The 18110-nt window shown below is 43.8% G+C and overlaps 1 protein-coding gene across 6 annotated transcripts in view; it reads right to left on the reverse strand.

Annotated features, from left to right (window-relative positions):
- The window catches only part of CLIP1 (CAP-Gly domain containing linker protein 1), a 115121-nt gene that overhangs the window by 49533 nt on the left and 47478 nt on the right, over positions 1–18110 (reverse strand). For 3 of the 6 annotated variants that reach the window (XM_036085089.2, XM_078061034.1, XM_078061033.1), the window contains exons 4-10: positions 15181–15305; positions 14092–14314; positions 9753–9950; positions 9032–9135; positions 7202–7262; positions 5905–5937; positions 2740–2844 (exon numbers count right to left, since the gene is read on the reverse strand). In XM_036085089.2, the coding sequence (XP_035940982.2) occupies positions 2740–2844; positions 5905–5937; positions 7202–7262; positions 9032–9135; positions 9753–9950; positions 14092–14314; positions 15181–15305 (849 nt within the window). The remainder of the gene's footprint in view (positions 1–2739; positions 2845–5904; positions 5938–7201; positions 7263–9031; positions 9136–9752; positions 9951–14091; positions 14315–15180; positions 15306–18110) is intronic. The other 3 variants (XM_036085097.2, XM_078061035.1, XM_036085091.2) reach the window with 2 other exon arrangements.

Here is an 18110-nt window from a genome sequence, read left to right on the forward strand (position 1 = left end):
TTAGAGGGTCCCGCCTTTTAGATTTTATAATTCTATTGGCATTTTAACGTACATATCTTGTTACCCTAACCCAGTGGTTCTCAGACTTTATTATGCACATCAATCTCCTGGGATGTAGGTCTAAAAGGCAGGTTCCCACTTACTCCCACATGTTTTGATTCTATTTGAGCTCTGTGATAGCACCCAGGAATCTGCTTTTTTTAAACACCCCAGGACTAGGAAAAACACTTTCTTAACCTGTGTCCTTTTATTCTTAAGAAATGATTTCCCTCTGATACCTGTTAGCCAGTCAGTATAGGACACAAAATATGTGGGAATCGGTCGCTTCAGGCATAAAAGTGAATTACTGGACTAACCTGGGAAAGAGAAGGGAATGTGAATGATTTAAAAACAAATTTCAAGGATCAAAACTCCTCCAGGTTGAAGGCTCCTCTCCCTCACTGCCTTTACTGGGACAGAAGGTGATGGATGTGTTTCCTTCGCTTCCTCTGTCCACCTACAGGCTGTGATATGGACGAACACTAACATGTCCACAAAAGGCTAGGAAAAGAAAGCAATCGGGTCTCTGAAACTGCAGGAGGAAGTCGTTAAACTATTTCAGAGCCGACCGTAATTGGTGTGCTTCACGGTTAGAGATGCTCCAGGTTAAAGATGTTTATGTACTTTTTTCTGGGGCAGGGGGTGGGGTGTCCAAGAGTTTGTTGCCACAAAGTAAGGTACAAAACATTAATGAACCCCAATGCTACAAGGTCTGGAACATGAATAAATCCAATAGGACAAGAGTTCTTTATTAGTCAATGTCAAGTAAAAAATAGGTGAAAAAAAGAACAGCATGATTACACTGTAGCATTTCCATAGCTCTTCCATTTTTTGTTTTACTTCCCAAAGTCTGCCCTTGAGCAAAGCTATGTGTCTGCCTCTCCCACCAGGGTGAGGCCATAAAAGTCAGGTATCATTTCTTATTCTTGCGACTTTCTCCACAGCAGCAAACACCCTGCTCATAAACTGGACGTACTGGCTCAGGGGAATTCTAAAGCACTTCCTAAAAGGTAGGTAATAGGAAACTCAAGTGGCTCATTGGCTGGTTTCACACTTGGCCAAGCGAGAGTGAGGATCAAACAAAAGGCATGACTTCTTGTAGACAGAAAACAGCTTGAATCTGGAGTAGTTGGATAAACCAGCTGTAAATGATGCCTTCTTAACCACAGGGCGGGAAAAAAAAGGCATCCATCCAAGTTGTTTGCTGACAAAGGTACATAAGAGGAGTTCAGAGGTTTAAAAAAAAAAAAATGGAGATATATTTCCTTGCTTCAACAGCCATTCCCACTAAAGGAGCCCAATCTTATCATCAGTCCCTTATATTTCCCAGATCAAGTCTTTGGCTCACAGGTAACAAAGAAACATCACCAAACTACCAGGATTTTTTTCCACCAAATACCCAGGAGATACCTTTACTTTTGAGGCCAACTGAGAACATTTTCTCCTTAAAAAATAAAAGCTTACGATTTAGAGAAGAAAAATTACTCAATTATCTAGATTTTTAGATCAGTCAATGATTTCTCAATAAAAGAAATTTCTACAAATACTAATAATTCAAAAGAAAAAAATCAGGATACCAAATGTGATCAGCGACAGAGTAATTTTTAAAATTTTATAGTTAAGGATCTGGGCAATTTAGCCACTGACAGTCAAATTTGTGATTTAAAAGGTATATATACATACATGTCCTCTTATATGTTAATGACTCGGATTATTTATTAAATTTTTCAGCACAAAACTACCTCTCTAACAGACAGACTCCATCCTGTGGGGGTCAAGAGCACAGACTCTGGGGCCAAATGTTCTAGATACAGATCCTGGCTCCACTATTACTATTAGCTGTGTAACCTTGGGCAAATTATTTAACCTCTCCATCCCTCAGCATCCTCATCTGTAAAATGGGGGCAATGCTACCACCTCCCTCGGGGTTGAGGTGAGATCAAAGAAGGTAATACTGGTGCAGTGGTCAGAACAGTGCCTGGCACCCAGTAGGCACCATACAGGTGCTTTAATACATAAGTAAGTGGAAACGTGACTAAAGCATTGGCTCCAAGGGCCAAGGACAGTGAGGTGGGGTTGCAGGAAGCCGTTCCATTCTCAGCACTTTTCCCTCCTGACTGCTGAGATTTTCAGCTACTGGTGACAGAAAGGAGGGAAATGCAAAGACAGATCAGGTTATCAAGAAAAAAAGGTCACTGGGATGAAAGTCCTTAACTCTCATTCAAAAGAGCCAGTGTTTCGATTTCCCCAACAAGTCAGGGAAGAAGGCAGGAAAAGAGAGGTAAAGTAAAACAACAACAAAAAAAATTCTTCAGAAAACCCTGTCACTGGGAATATGAGAACAAGAGGACAATTGACTGCTTGTGGCAAACTGGAGAAACGTATTTCGAGGTATTAATACAAAGAGCCTCAAATGTGGTTGTGGACGTCCATGCAGTCCATATACAGTTGTAGAGTTTCTGATCTTGATTTTGGTTGAGTTAACCAAAGGAATGATGAGTCTTTACCTTGGACAAAAGACGGGATATGAAACACCTGTACCTAGCCATCAGTCTACCCTCATGAGCACCTGAACAGCACCAAGACCAAACTCAGGGAGAACCACTGGGTCAAGGCTCAGGCCAACTGCAAGGCATGTCCCCCGAGGCGTCACCATTCCCATACACGGGTCTGCTTCATTTAAACAGTGAAAACCATTACCCTAGTGTCTTCTAACTCCCTCTGGAGTTTGTCAGCTTTGGTCTTTTCAAAGAGCAGGCTCTGTTCAAGCTCCTTAATGCGGGCATGCTCCAGTTTGGTCTGCGTCTGTTAGTAAAAAGGAAGAGGAAGAGAACACAACAGTGCCACCATGACATGCCAGCACAAGAGGAGAGAGAGCGGCATGCAGGCTGAGCCACCAGTACCTTCCGCCAGAGGATGAACGAAAAGGGAAATGGAAAAGGGCAGAGGATGGGCTGAGATGGGGAGGCTGGGGGTGCGGATGAACACTATCGGATGAAAGGATGAGGTGGGCAGGGGACGCAAGCTAGTCTACTGAGAAAGACAAAAGTGGAAACACATGAGGCAGGATGAGCAGTGTCAGATGCGTGCAGCCAAATATAAGTTATATTGATAAGTGAGGTTGATCAGCACAAATTAGAATCGTTAATATTCCTCTAAACTATCATTTTCCCGCTCCCCACAACAGCTATTTGACATTACTGTGTATGTAACTGACTCGGTGACTTTAACAAGTAAATTGACCCTCAAAATGACCACTGCCATCCTCTAAATATGGCAAACACAAGCTCATAAGTCTTACAAGTGTTCAGTAGGTCCCTAGGGCAGATCCCAGCGCTATGGCGTACAATTTGATGTGAACAAGCATGAAGCGTTAAGCCTAATGAAGGGAATCCAGACACTAGAGCTGAGAAAATCACACCAGTGGCCTTTGCTGAGATGAGTGAAAAGGGTCTGGCATTCTTAGCAACATTTCCCAGTTCCCTAGTTTCCTTCCAATAGTGGGTTTTCCAAAAACTATGTGTCACCAAGGAAAAAAAGGAGGGGATCACATTTACAAGGGGAAAATAAAGTAATAATTATGTTTGACAGCCTCCATCTCTGAGACTCAGATCAGGAGAGAAGTTGGGAGCTGGTGAAGGGCTCATCTTCTCCATCTTAGGATGACGTCGTTATCAGCTCAGGAGTGAGAAATGGGTGACTCAGCACAAAGGCCTGAGTTTGAACTCCATGCAAAAAGAGCTGGTAAGATCCTAACTGTTTCAAACCTTCAGAGACTCCCCATCATCACTTAACTTAGATGTAACGTGACGGAGAACCCAGAAGGCAATCTCTTTGTAACAGCACAGTCTTAATCAATGGGAAATAATCTACAGACCAGTTTGAACATACCTCTTTCCCCACCCACCTCCCCCACCCAAGAGGTTATCTGCAGACCCAAGTGACAAAACCTAGGGACAGCACTGCTCCCAGCAGCTTCCGGTCACTTACATTAATTTAAATATTTTGTGGTTCTAACTGGTCAGATCTGTGTCTGGACAATTATGGGCAATGCAAAAATGACAACAAACTCTAAATAAAGTAACAGAAGGTGTGCAGAACTTAAGTAGAGGGTGGATCATGTTATGTCATAAACATCTTTTACGGACTCTGATGGTCCTCTAGGGATTTCAACACATAAAAGTGCTTGGTGTGCTTGTGAACCAGGTATAAACCATTGTGGAATATTTGAAAGGTGAACAACAAAAAAAAAAATTTTTTTTTTAATTTCTTCATCTGCTTCAGCTCTATACACTGCACAGAAATAATGAAATAAAATTCAAAACCTAACTGTCTGGACAGTCCCCTTGGTCCATATGTGCCTTAGACAGAAGTTGTTCAATTCACCTGCTTTTAGAAGAAAAGAATCTAACCCAGACCTACATAATTGGGGTCACAGCCTCAAGAACTGAAATCCAAAACTTAAGAGTAAAAAGCAAAAGGCAACAGAACCTTTCTTCACCTCCTGACACTGAGTTCAGTGTCCTCTGGGTGAAAGGTCACTCCTTCCAGATAAAAAGCAAACATCCACGAATGTGATCTTCTTCCTACTCCGCGATCTCCCAGACGACTGCAATACCTCCTTGCTGGCCAGTATGCATACCAACCATCTGGGACTCGACAGCTGTCTGAGCGATCAGCTTCCATGCCTCGGTGCGTGGTAAAAACGTTACACTGGACAGGACAACCCTCCTTTTAAAAGTACTCCTTTCTCACAATAAGACAGAGCATCCCAAGAGGGAAGTCCTGGGACAGGGACTGAGAGGGAAAGCAAAGGCTCTGCGAGAAGCGCACAAGAAAGGCAGGAGGGAGATCCCATGCAGACTGACACCGGATGCAGCGGGAGCCTGTTTTGGGAGGAGAGAAGAGACCCAGATCACTGAAGTAGCTTCACAAAAAGGAAACCTTCAGAACGGAGGCTTTTTAAAAAGTTCGGCCTTAAGCTGTCTATTTCGGCTGCCAGGAGGTGGTAGGAAGAAAAATCTTTGTTTTAATTTTACTCTCTTACGGTGGTAAAACAAAGCCAAAAGTTGTGAGGTTCTTTCAGCGGGCCTCCCAGCCGGCCGGGTGCCAGAGGAAGTCCTGCTTCGGAGGCTCTTTAGGTGAGATCTGAGTTGGGTGTGTGATCTTCATCAGAGGGAGGAGGGAAAAGAAACACCTACATTGCTGGTAGCACGGCTACTAGAAAAATCTCACTTCGATAATAATAAATTTAAAGCACATGGCGTCTTCACTGAACAATGCCCATTTCTAGTTTCACCAACTCGGGAAAATCCTGTAGCCACAACACGTGGACGCTCGAGCTTCTTGTCACCTGCACTGGCAGGCACTGGCCAGCAGGGGGAGCTCACAAAAAGGCAGCCTGGCCCTCAGAAGGCCCTTCTCTCTCATGGGAACAAAATTAGACCACTTGGGTAAACTTTCCCGCAGAATTTCTCTAATTCCTTCATCTTATGTGTTTTAGGTTTCAGTTAGCTATCCTCTCTTTTAGAATGATTCTATTAAAATGAGAACACATTATGAGTTAAGTGAAGAAGGGCCAGGCCCCCAGACAAAATCCTTTTTTTTTTTCTTTCTGGCGAAATTCTTTATAAAGCAAACATTTGCTTATGCAATAAATAAATGGATTCATATAGCTTAGTCATTACATACAATTTCTTCAGGATACAAATTTAACTGCTCTTAAAGCCACATGCACAGAAATATTAAGGTCAATGTCTCAGGTCAGATGATGCAGTTAGTATTTGAGTATATCAATAAGCATTTTAATCTGTCATCAATCTGTGTTAACAAGGGAAATCTCCACACAGTTAAGTGCCCTCTTACATTCTCAGGATCTTCAGAAATCTGGCTCTTTTGCTATCAGTAAAAAAATAAAAAAATTAAACAACAACAAAAGGAGAGATTCCACTAAAGTTCTGATTATGTGTTGAGGGTTTCCAAACAACTCTGCTGAACTTCGAGTGAGTTCACCAGAGCCTATGCTGGCCTGGTGCTGAGGGGAAGATCTCACTTGCCCCTCCCCAGCACACCCTCGGCTGTGTCTCACATGAATCAGATGAGGATATGAAACTTCTAATGAACTTCGGGGTGTTTTTAAATGGATGAGAACAACACGAAAGTCAACTAAAGGGATGTGACCGTATATGAAATGAGCAAAGAGGGTAACTACCGAATTATGAGTAATCCACTAAATTCTGGGCCTTATAAAACTCGAACTCGGAGAATGTCTTCCTTACTCCTTGTCAATAATAAAGACAATTTCCAAAGGAATCAGAGTTCCTATGTGGAAGGGCCCCTGGAATGGAATCATGGGTGGGCCGCCAATAGGCTCTGAACTTGTAACGGCAGCAAAAATGTATATTCCAGGAACTGCACAGACAAGTGCAAGTTTTACTAAAATATTACAGATTAAACTACCAAAAATCTGCAAAATTTGAATAATTTCATAATTCGTATTTGTCATATATCTAGCAGTGGTTTAAAAATCATCAAAATCATGTAAATCTGGCATCGAATTAAAAAACTAATATGAATAATTGTTTAAAGATGAGAAACTTGATGCTGACGGAAATCTCTGTGAATGTAAAATATGCCACAGAAATTAAAGAAGCTGAAATAGAAATCGCTCTTGTTTTTTCAGGTAATCACTTTAAAAAAATCAATTACTAGAACAAGTATTTATTCCTTTTACAAGGTTATAAAAAATCGATCCTGCTCAACCGAAAAGCAAAGCTGAGATAAAGTACAAAACTTTTTTGGGGACTACTTTGATGAAGTTAAAAATGCTCCTTACAATGCCATTTCTGATCATCAGAGGAACATCTAGAGTCTCACCTGGACACACTGCCAGATTTATGACTTAACTCCAATTCAAGGTTTTGAATTTTGAAGTGCAAGAAAGGAGTAGTAAAAATGTGACTGGGACACTGGAGTCAGGACAGCAGAGTCCCAGGTCCAAGGACCCACTCAGGCACCTGAGCCGTAGCCGCGCCCACAGCCCCGCCCAACCCGAGCCTGGGGCTCCCTCCATTCCCTCTGCTGCCTGTTCTGGCCAATGATCTCATCCATATTTGTGAATACTAGTACCCATAAAAGCCGTAGAGAGCTGGATGGGTTTTACCTCAAGATCGCCTTTCGTGATGGATTCTTCCTCAACCCGGAACTGAAGGTCCTCCACCTTCCTGTGGAATAAAATCAAAACAGAACACTTAAGTAACCAAGGAACACATCTGCCTTACCAAAAAAAAGGATCTATAATCAATACCCTGATGAATGTACACAGATGATGGTGGAGGAAAATAAAGAAATGCATTTTTAGGCATCTGGCTTAGAAAACAGAGCAAGAGCTCTATTCTATTTAGGAAACTTCAATGTTTTAGCCAGGTACTGATTCCAAGAGGCATGAGATAAGAGTTGAGAAAAACCACCTGGTTTCCCTTGGTCACAACCAACAGAATGAATCTAATGGAGACAGGACCAGCCTAAAGGGAAAAGGTCTGATTGCCACAGAAACAGGTTCTGAGACTTCAAGTCTGTAATTTCTACTTTCCAATTACAGAACATAGGGGAAAGTGGCACAAAAAACCAATCTCTCTTTATACCACCCCACATCGGATACGTTAGGGTGAGGCTAGGGGGCTGAAAACACCAGGACCTGTCCTAAGCCTGGGAGAATAAGATTATGAACAACTGGAGTCACTTTTTTTTTTTCCTTCACATTTTAAAAATCTCTGATTTGGGTGTGGGTTTCAATCAATGCTGTCACCAAGTCAATGAAACACGGTATCCTGAAGATTTACAAAATCCAGGTAACATCCATGTTATAAATCTTCACAAGTTTGTGTGTAAGGAAGAAAAGGGGACAAAGTTCATAACCTGTCCGCAAAAACAAAACTGTCAAACTCACTAGCATGTCTGGCACTTAAGAAAAATTCTACTCTGTGAAATCAGAAAAATAATCGTAAATAATTTACACCCCTCAAGCTCACTGGAGGGCTGGGAAGACATTTCTCCTGCCCAGCAGTCAGCAGACCAAGAGCTGGCTTAAGAGCCGAAGCAAATGGTACTGGTGCCTTGGCATTCAGAAGGGCCTAGAAAAGGCCTGTTGCTCTCATTTATTTGTACCCATTTTTAAGATGCAAAGAGAATTTCCTATGTACAGTGTTTCTCTTTCTAGTGAGAAAATCATCTCCTTGGTAAGAGAATGTATTCTATCTCCACTATACCCCTTACCACAGCAGTGCGCCCCTGACCATCCTGAACTCACAGACCACTAAGCTGCTGCCATCAGAAAGGACAGAAGAAGGCATCAAATGCAAGGGAGGACAAATGTCCCACTACCCAGAAATGTTCCAATGGTTTCCATGCAGACACCTTTTTCAGAGATCGTGTGGGTTCACAGCCTCAAGAAACCTGTAAGAACCAAACTTGTTTTCTGTCTCACACAATTTAGCACTCGACTCCATCCTGATCTGGATAATGCTCTAACTGCTTCACATGGAAGTTTTGTTTTCCTAGTAAGGTACTGAGCTTCTCAAGGACAGCGACCTGGTATCACTGGTGAGTGATACAAGGTGCAGTTTTACTAGATACATGGAAGGTGTTTCACAAATACTAGATTAACTTGGACCCACAATGTCCTCGCACCAAAAATGGTTCCAGGTGGAAGCAGGGTTTGAATTAATCTCATGACCCTGAGGTCATCCTCAAGAGGATGCTTGGCAGAGAGCAGGGGCTCAATAAATAGCTGTTAAATGAAGCAGGGTATGTCTAGATGATTCCAAACTTCTCAAAAAGAAGTCAAATCCAAGCAAACCCTCCTCATGTAGTATGAAGAGTTTCATTTCCACTGAACACACAGTCTAAGGGCTGGCACCTTAAAGAGAACGTTTTCCTAAGGTTGTTTAAAAGGAAAAGGCCACACTTGCACCAAGGAACAGTTTGAGGTCACCTTTTCTCCTCTTCAAGCTGGTTGAGAAGCTCCACCTTCTCCCTGTCAGCAGCCTCCACCATTGTTCGCAGCTGGTCCATCTTGGCCTCCAATTCCAGGACATGCTGGGGAAGGCAAGGGTGCCAGTGAGTGGCCTCTCTCTGACCCAGACGCCGGCCCAGGGACGCCTCCAAAGAGCTACAGCTAAGTGGTACCACTGTGGCTTGGCATGACCCTAAAACCTTTTCACACTGAAATGCTTTCTACGATCTTTAATAGGTCACTTCTCGGCCGCATTCCTGGAAACTAGATGATGAAAAACCACACCATTAAAGCAACAGAGGGCAATGTTAAAACAACGCTCATCTTTTTTTGAAGCTGAAATGCATACAAAGGATAATCTACAAAACAGGAGTTGCCACCATGGGTAAGGTCCTAGTGAACAAGCTCCCCTGACAGGGGCCAAAAGACCCGGATGTAAAGACCGAAAGACTAAGGTCGACTCAAGAAGAACAAAACTTCATCTTTGTAACGATACAAAGTGGTACCCCAGGTCACAGCTTCAAACAAGCCCAGCAAAGACATTTCTGCTCATTTCCAGTGCTCCCAAGACTAGCTCCCCGGCTCCAAGCACCGGGTAAGCTGCTCCGCCTTCTCCCGCAACTTAGAAAGCACCACCAGCTCCACAGGGTCAGCTCAGAACCCATCACCATCTCTGAAACGAGGTCACACGAGACTTCACCTGGTCGTGTCCGTCCCGGGCCAGAGCTAGCTCCTGCTCTATCTCCCCCACGTGGCTCGTGGCCTTGGCCACCTCCGCCCTCTCTAGATCCCGTTCAGCCAGCAGCTGCTCAATGTGCTGCTGCTTCTCCTTCAGGGCCTCCTGGAGGGCAGTGGTGCCGGAGATCTTCCTGGCGTAACGGGAGGAGGTTTCAGTCAACTGCAAAGGAAAGTTAAAGACGTGAAGGGCCATGATGCTTTTGGGGATGCAAGGAGGGCGCGAGGCATGCAGGCAGGCGTCTCCTCAGCAAAGCAAAGGTGCGGCCCCAGCTCCCAAGCTTGCCAGTTACTAGGAAAAGCTTCTCATCAAGGAAACAAGACAGCATGTGCCTCCTGACTGAGTATCACAAACAACACATCAATGTAAGAAGTCATGGAACAATCAGAAAGATGGTTAGAAGGAGAATAAGCGGCTCAAATGAAAGGTACCCTGAGCTCAGGTGACAGGGCCTTGCTGGAATCTAGAAAAATTCCACAGAACCCACTTAACATGTTTCTCTAAACTCCATTTCCGTCCAAGCTTCATTAAGAGGTATCTCCTTCTTAGGACGTCTTGATCTGTCTTTTCCTCCCCAGACTTGAGGTTGAGATTTTTTTCAACTTTTTAAGCTTCTAACTACCATTAAGTAACCAAGAGGTCACCCTTGGAGTCACAAACCTTCTTTGTATCGATTAAACAGTTGGATTTTGTCAGGATTTTCTTCATCTTTCTTTCAAAGTGAAAGATACAGATAAAAAAAGAATGCAATTTTGCCATTTGCAACGACGTGGATGGAACTAGAGTGTATTATGCTAAGGGAAATAAGTCGGTCAAAGACAAATGCCATATGATTTCACTCATATGTGTAATTTAAGAAACAAAACAAATGAGCAAAGGGAGGAAAAGGAGAGAGACAAACCAAGAAACAGACTCTTTAGAGAACAACACACTGATGGTCACCAGAGGGGAGGGAGTGGGGGGATGGGGGGACGAGGTGATGGGGACTAAGGAGCACACTTGTCCTGGAAGTGTTCAATCTCTGTATTGTACACCTGACACTAATGTAACACTGCACATTAACTAACTGGAATTTAAATAAAAACCTTAAAAAACACGAAAGGCACAGGAGATCTCACCCAGGAATCCAGAACTTAAAGACTTGAATCCCAATCACCAGAGAGATTTCTGAAGATCAGGTTAAGAGGGAAACTCTATCTGCCTTGAGAAGTTGGGGGTGGGGGGGCGGTGTGAGTGTGCACGCAGGTGTATGGGAAAGGGAGCGAGAGGACATGCAGGGAGGAAAAAGAGGGAAAGAGAAACTGGGACAAAGAGGAGGAGGGGAGGGAGGAGAGGAGGAGAGGGGAAGTAAGACATGGGACAGAAAGGCGATGGAGGGAGGGTGGAGAAAGGAAGCTGTCCGGGGTCCCCTGCTACTCTGTGCTGTTTCCCATACCCGTTCCTCCTTCTTGAGGCTCATCATCCAATAAAAACACGGAGAAAATAACCTCCTATCATGGTAATGGATAACGTAAGCAAGTTGAACAGCATTCTTCCAAGTGAGGCCCCAGGGGTTGGGAGGGAATTCAGCAAAGGCCTCCCATCCCTTGGCATGCATTTGTCCAAGGTCATTGACATAGAGACCTGCTCGCTGGATCCGGATTGAGTGGGCCCTGACTTCATCTCCCGCAATCAAAGCCTCCTGTGCCCCTTGAATGCCCCCCATCAGTCAGAGCCCTCGTCCAGGAGGCAGAGTGAGCATCTGTCATCAAGTACTAGTTAGGCAATTTGAGGGATGCCCGGGTGGCTCAGTCGGTTGAGCATCCGACTCCTGGTTTCAGCTCAGGTCATGGTCTCAAGATCATGAGCCCCGTATCAAGCTCCTCGCTCAACGGGGAGTCTGCCTGAGATTCTCTCTCTCCCTCTGCCCTTCCTCTCCCCCCTCCCCCGCTCTAAAATAAATCTTTTTTTAAAAAATAGGCAAGTTGACAACTATAAGAGTAAAGGAATCCAATCAAACCCAAATTGTCCTCTGCTGTTTCTATTTAGTGAAATTTCTTAAATTCCTTGAACTTAAGGGGGAAGGGGTGCTCTTTTAACCATCTGACCTTAACTTTCCAACTTCAGTCTATGGTTAAAATTATACCTTCTCATACTAACACTTCTTCCTGAATGCATTAAATCTGAGGTTCCCTGCGCAGAGATGCCCCGGGGCCCTGCAGCAAAGTCACGGGGCACTGTGGAGTATTTTCAAATTTCAAGGGAAACACTGCAACACCTGTTGGACACCATACAAACTACCAGCTTGAGGCAACTGAGTCTGAGGCAACCGTACGACATTCCTTTCAATAATGTTGCATCTTCCCAAAGCTAGGTTTTGGCTGCTGCCATGACAAAAAGCCAGTATTGTGCAAAAAAATCAATGTGTCACAGGAAATGAGGGTGGCAGTGTTCAGGAAGATTCCAAGGTCTGACAAGGATGTGCAGCGCCCAACACGCACACACCACCTAATAGTAAGTGTGGTTATTTAAGAATGAACCAAAAATGTTTTTTCTCTCAGTTAATGTGTATCCTTCTTTTCGAACAGCTACCAAATTGCTAGAACATAAATATTAAGTTGTTTGGACCTAGTTGCTTAATACACAGAACCGCTAGCTATTTCCTTGGCCGAGGGGCACTACGATAAAGTAACAGGCCCTCAGCTGCTAGGCAATCAGAGTTTGGGCACCTCGGTGTCCGTACTCCCAGAGGACCATTTTGCATGAAAGAATCGTTAGACATTTTCATATACATGCATGGCATTATGCTGTGGAGATATATTTCTAGGAAGTCACACCTTCTGTATTTTTGGCATATTCTTTTATGGTGATTTTTGGTTTAGAAACTACAGCCACCCTCATCTACAAAAACAAGCTGTTTTACAAGGTAAGGAGACTCTTTCTCTTTTGTCCCTCTTCTTCACTGAGTAAGGTGAGCTAAGATGAATCAGAACTGGTCTGAAAAGAGGAGAGACTGGGAAAGCAGGGGAGAGTTTAGTTATCTTCCAAAGAGATGGACACTTATAATTACAACATAGTAAAAGTTAAGAAAGAATTCCTAATCTAGAGAAAACACCTCCATGGACTTGCTCCTGGATTAGCAAAGTAGACTAGATGTCCATATGAGTTTGCTGAACGAGGCTTTGTCCAAAGAGGAGTGGCTTCACTTCTGTGTCATTGTTCTTGTCAAGCTTTTCTTGTCAAAGTCCATTTGTAACTTTTCTGTTGAAGATGGAGACTTTCTTTTCATACTCAAAATGAAAAAGTCCAAGCAGGTATTTATTTTACCAGAACTTAAGAGAAAGTCCAGCTGGCTAGGAGAGCAGTACTCCTCCCTCATCCTGCACTTGAAGGAAAGATTCCTCCCCTTCCCCTTCCCAGAGGACCCAAGGACCACGGAAGAGAAGGCAAAACGAGACCAATGGCCAGCAGCCTTACTCCGGATCACACCACTTAATATTCTCCCTCCTGTCTATAGTTTACCGTCATAACGCAGAGACCCAGTGCAGTGCAGTCTTACAAATCTAAACAATATTTGCCTCACTTCAAGTAAATAAATTTACTGGCAGGAGATGAGCCAAGAAGTCATTGTTCTGACCCTATTAAAACGCCATATTAACAAACAGAATGAGCCGCCACTGCCTAGTTTAATTCTGATGATTCTATTTTTACTGACCTAAATGGGAAAAAGGGGGAGAGAGGAAGTGGAAGGGAGAGGAGGAGATGAAGAGAGGAGACAAGACACGGCTTTTCCTAGCATGCTTTCAGGTTCCGCTAGTTCCCCTCCGTGTCCTCTGGCCCAAGTCAGGAACACTCCACATATTAACCGCTTCCAGTGGGTCAGACTCTATTAACATACTGCTGAATTCTAAGAACATGCCTTTTCTCAAAATACTTTAGTTCCTCAAATTGTTTGAAGTCAGAGAGACCGAGGTCATTGAGGAAAAGGATCCCTCCAACTTTCCTGTCATTCCTGTGCCCAAAATAATTTCAAAGAAAAGAAATCATCCCATATGTTAGACTCAACAGTAGTCACTACACACTCAGCAAGAACTGGTACATCTTAGGGCCTTAAGAATCTGAAAGCGATGTTCAAAACTGTATTTCCCAATCTGTCTTCTTGCTAAAGCTCTGTTTTATGAAACCTAGAATGGGCCTCCACAAGCTACAGGGAACATTTAGTACAAGGCAAGGTAATAGCTCCGAAAGCAAAGCAGGTTCAACAGCAGTGGGCATTTATCGAGCCTGGATGGTAGAGGCACGCGGTGAGAACAGGGAGGCTTACTAATCCTGTCCGGCTGGGCTTGCTGCTCACGGAGGAGGCCACTGAGCTCATGGAGCTGAGAGACGAGGCAGAAGGGCTGCGCTTCAGGCTGGCGGGCGTGGTCGCCATCACCCGCCTCACGGCCGCGGCCTTGGCTTTGGCTGGCGTAGTGGAAGGGAAGCCAATCTTGGTCACTTTGTGGACAGGAGCAAACAAGCCATATTTGGGTTGGCACTGAAAATACCTTTAGAGAATAACAATAAAAGCAGTGACCAAAAAATTAATTACAAGAAATAACAACTATAAACAAAAGCATCGTTTTTTGGTCATCACTCATGCCTGGTTTGCTGTGAATTCTACCAGTGAGCCACGGCGGCCAACCAGCATAGAGCATTCACATGTATGTAGGCTGATAACCTCAATAATTAATGAGTAACAACAGGATACACAGAGACAGAATTACCCATCTACTACTAAAGTGCTCCTAAGGTGCAAAGGGAGTAAATATTCCTACTATCTGACAAACTTACAGCAGAGGGGTTCAGACAGTGACGTGTCAATGTGGGTTCATCAGCGGTAACAAACGCACCACCAGGGTGCAGGATGCTGATACTGGGGGGTAGTGGGGGCCGGGGGCAGACGGGAACCCTCTGTATCTTCCTCTCCATTTCGCTATGAAACTAAAGTTGCTCTAAAAAAAAAAGTCTTAAAAATAAATTGAATGCCTGTTCAGAATCTACTCAGACGCATTACATGTATTACTAAAAGAGACCATCAAAAAGAACAGCTCCAATTCTAGTGGGGGGGGGGGGAATCAGTAGATGAGTCTTAGGAAATAGAAATGCAGCTCTTGGGGTGCCTGGGTGGCTCAGTCGGTTAAGTGCTGACTCCTGCTTTCCACTCAGGTCCTGATTTCAGGGTTGTGGGATCGAGCCCCGCCTCGGGCTGTGTGCTCAGCGAGGAGTCTGCTTAAGACTTTCTCTCCCTCCGCCTCTCTCTCTCTCAAATAAATAAATAAATCTTAAAAAAAAAAAAAATGCAGCTCTTGGTGAAATCTGCTTGAGCACCTTTACATGCAGGAAGGAGACAAGATTCCAACTCCAGACAAACCTGGTTCCAGCAACTGCCCCATCGTTCTTCCCAAGAGGCTCATCCAACTCCACGCCACACCATTCCCCCTTGGCAAAGTCTGTCTCCCCAAGAAATCGGACTACACCGGCCTTGGTGCCACCAACCTGGAAAAAGAGAATGTAAAAATAAAGAGACAGACATAATTCCATAGCTTAATCCTTTGCCGTTGCAACGGATAGTTAAGTACAAGACTCCACATTTCCCCCGACAGCTTCTTCTCTCTACCTTCTCTTCAGCTTTTAAAGAGTTTTCTCCGAAGACTGGTGAAGTTTACCAGGGTGACACATTACCAGAGTGATCTGATATGTCCCAGTAATGAAAAGCCTATGTACTATGGAGTCATTGGGCTGTCCACCCAATTAATTAGTCCCTGCCTTAGAAAATACTTTATTACTCCAGAGGGATTCTCCTGCTCCAAAATAAGTATCTGCTACAAAAATAAAACCCATACATCCGCTGAAGGAAAACAAAATTCATCCATACTCCCTACACTGTAAAAGCTGCTCTGTTTTCTCATTCTTCCTTTACGTCTTCATCCACGGAAAGCGACAACACACACATAGTAAGGATGGATATTCATGCATCCACACGTTTGCTTTTGGCCTTTCACACGTACGTTGCATGAAAATGTAAATTCGTTAAGATAATTTGACTCTATTGATATTTTCCATTGTGAGAGTGTTTCCTCAGACTGTTATGAAACTCTATTCTTCACATTTTATTTCACATGAACTCTTCAAAGCTGTCTTTTTTAATGTGTAACTCTTTGCCCCAGCCATTGTTTGATGTACTATGCAAACATTATTTCCAAAATTACCCACCAGCATTTATGAATTATTCCTTCCTTTGCCATTACTTTTCTATTCCAAATACTCATTTTGCCACAATCTCCCAGGGCACACAAGAACGCACTGATGTGCGTGAGACTTTCTACAGGCTTGAAAGTTCAATATTTGTGCTGCCGCCGTGTTTTTACATTTACGGCCACTTCACAATCGGCGTCCCATCTGCGAAGGCTGGCGTCCCTTACTGCGCTTCAGACGACTCGTTTTCGTCCTTGCTTCTAAGCTTCTTTTTTCTTAACTGCTTCTTTAGAAATTGCCCCCCAACCCCCCACCCCCGTGACCAAGAGGAGTCACTGCAGGAACTTAAGAACATCATAAGCAGAAAATAAATGTTTTGCCTGTCTTCTCCCCCGCCCGAGACAGCCCCTGCTGTTCTGGGTCGCTCTCCCTGCCATGTTTCCGGGCGGGCTAGTGTTCCACGGCAGGGCTGTCCCACAATAGGAACGTCTCACCCTTTCCATTTGGGATGTTCACCTTTTTCTTACTGATTAAAAAAAAAAACCAACAACAACCTCTTTATACATGATGAACTTAAATTAATTCTTGAATAGGGGCGCCTGGGTGGCTCAGTCGGTGAAGCATCTGCCTTCGGCTCAGGTCATGATGCTGGGGTCTTGGGATCAAGTCCCACATCTGGCTCCCTGCTCAGCGGGGAGTCTGCTTCTCCCTCCCTCTTCCTCTGCCCCTCCCTGCCACTCGTTCTCTCTCTCAAATAAAATCATTTTAAAAAAATTAATTCTTGAATAGCCAATGCATTCTCATGGTTCCAAAAATTTAAATGCAAATACACATTGAGGGGCGTCTGGGTGGAGCACTCGGTTAAGCGTCTGACTCTTGGTTTGGGCTCAGGTCCTGATCTCAGGGTCTAGAGACCAAGCCCCATGGCTGGCTCAGGTTCAGCCCAGAGTCTGCTTAAAAGACTCCCTCTCCCTCTGCCCCTTACCCCCCACCCTTCGCAACCTCACCCCTCGCCCTCCCATCCCCGTGCACGTACACACGCTCCCTCTCTCTCAAATAAATAAATCTCTTAAAATAAATAAATTAAATAAGTAACTAAGCAAGCAAACATCAAGGGAAACGTCTCCTTTACTGAAATCCTGTCCCACCTGCCCCACTCCCACCATGCAGGAAAGCACTGTTACTGATTGGCGATGCATCCTTCCTCCCAGCATTTCTACGTGCAGATGAAAGCAAACGTTAATGTCTGTTCTTATTCCTCCCTTTTATTTTTACACAAAAGCCAGTGTTTCATATGCACTGTGTTGCACCTTGCAGAACACGGAGAACCTCCTTCTTTGTATCTGCAATTACTGTCATTCTACTATATGGATGCATTTCAGTTTATTCAATCAGTCCCAACTGATAGACACTTAAGTAGGTTTAATTAATTTATTTAACATTTAAAAATCATTTTGGCTAACTCTAAAACAAGACCAATGGGACAGTGTTAACTGTAGATTACCTTAGGAAGGTAATTTATTGATCCTAAACCAGCTTTTAGTTTTTTCTCTTTTGTTTTTGATGTTCTCTATTTTCTTGAATTCACATTTTATCCTATTTCCTTTTTCTTACTTTCTTTTGGTTTATTTTTCTTTCCTTCCTAATTTCTTTTTAAATTTTTTATTTATTTTAAGTAAGCTCTAGGCACAACGTGGGGCCTGAACTCACAAGCGCAAGATCAAGAGTCACATGCTTGAGCAACTGAGTCAGCCGGGCACCCCTCCTTCCCAGTTTTTTTTTCTTTAAGATTTTATTTATTTGATTGATATATATATAGACAGAGAGCATAAGCTGGGAGACAGAGGGAGAGGGAGAAGCAGGCTCCCCGCTGAGCAGGGAGCCCGATGCGGGACTTGATCCCAGGACCCTGGGATCATGACCTGAGCCGAAAGCAGACACTTAACCAACTGAGCCACTCAGGTGCCCCTCCTTCCTAGTTTCTTAAGACCAATACTAAATTTTTTTTTGTCTTTTTTTTTTTTTCAAGATTTTATTTATTTATTTGACAGAGAGAGACACGGCGAGAGAGGAAACACAAGCAGGGGGAGTGGGAGAGGGAGAAGC

This window comes from Halichoerus grypus, chromosome 13 (genome assembly GCF_964656455.1).
Source record: "Halichoerus grypus chromosome 13, mHalGry1.hap1.1, whole genome shotgun sequence".
NCBI classification, from domain to species: Eukaryota; Metazoa; Chordata; class Mammalia; order Carnivora; family Phocidae; genus Halichoerus; species Halichoerus grypus.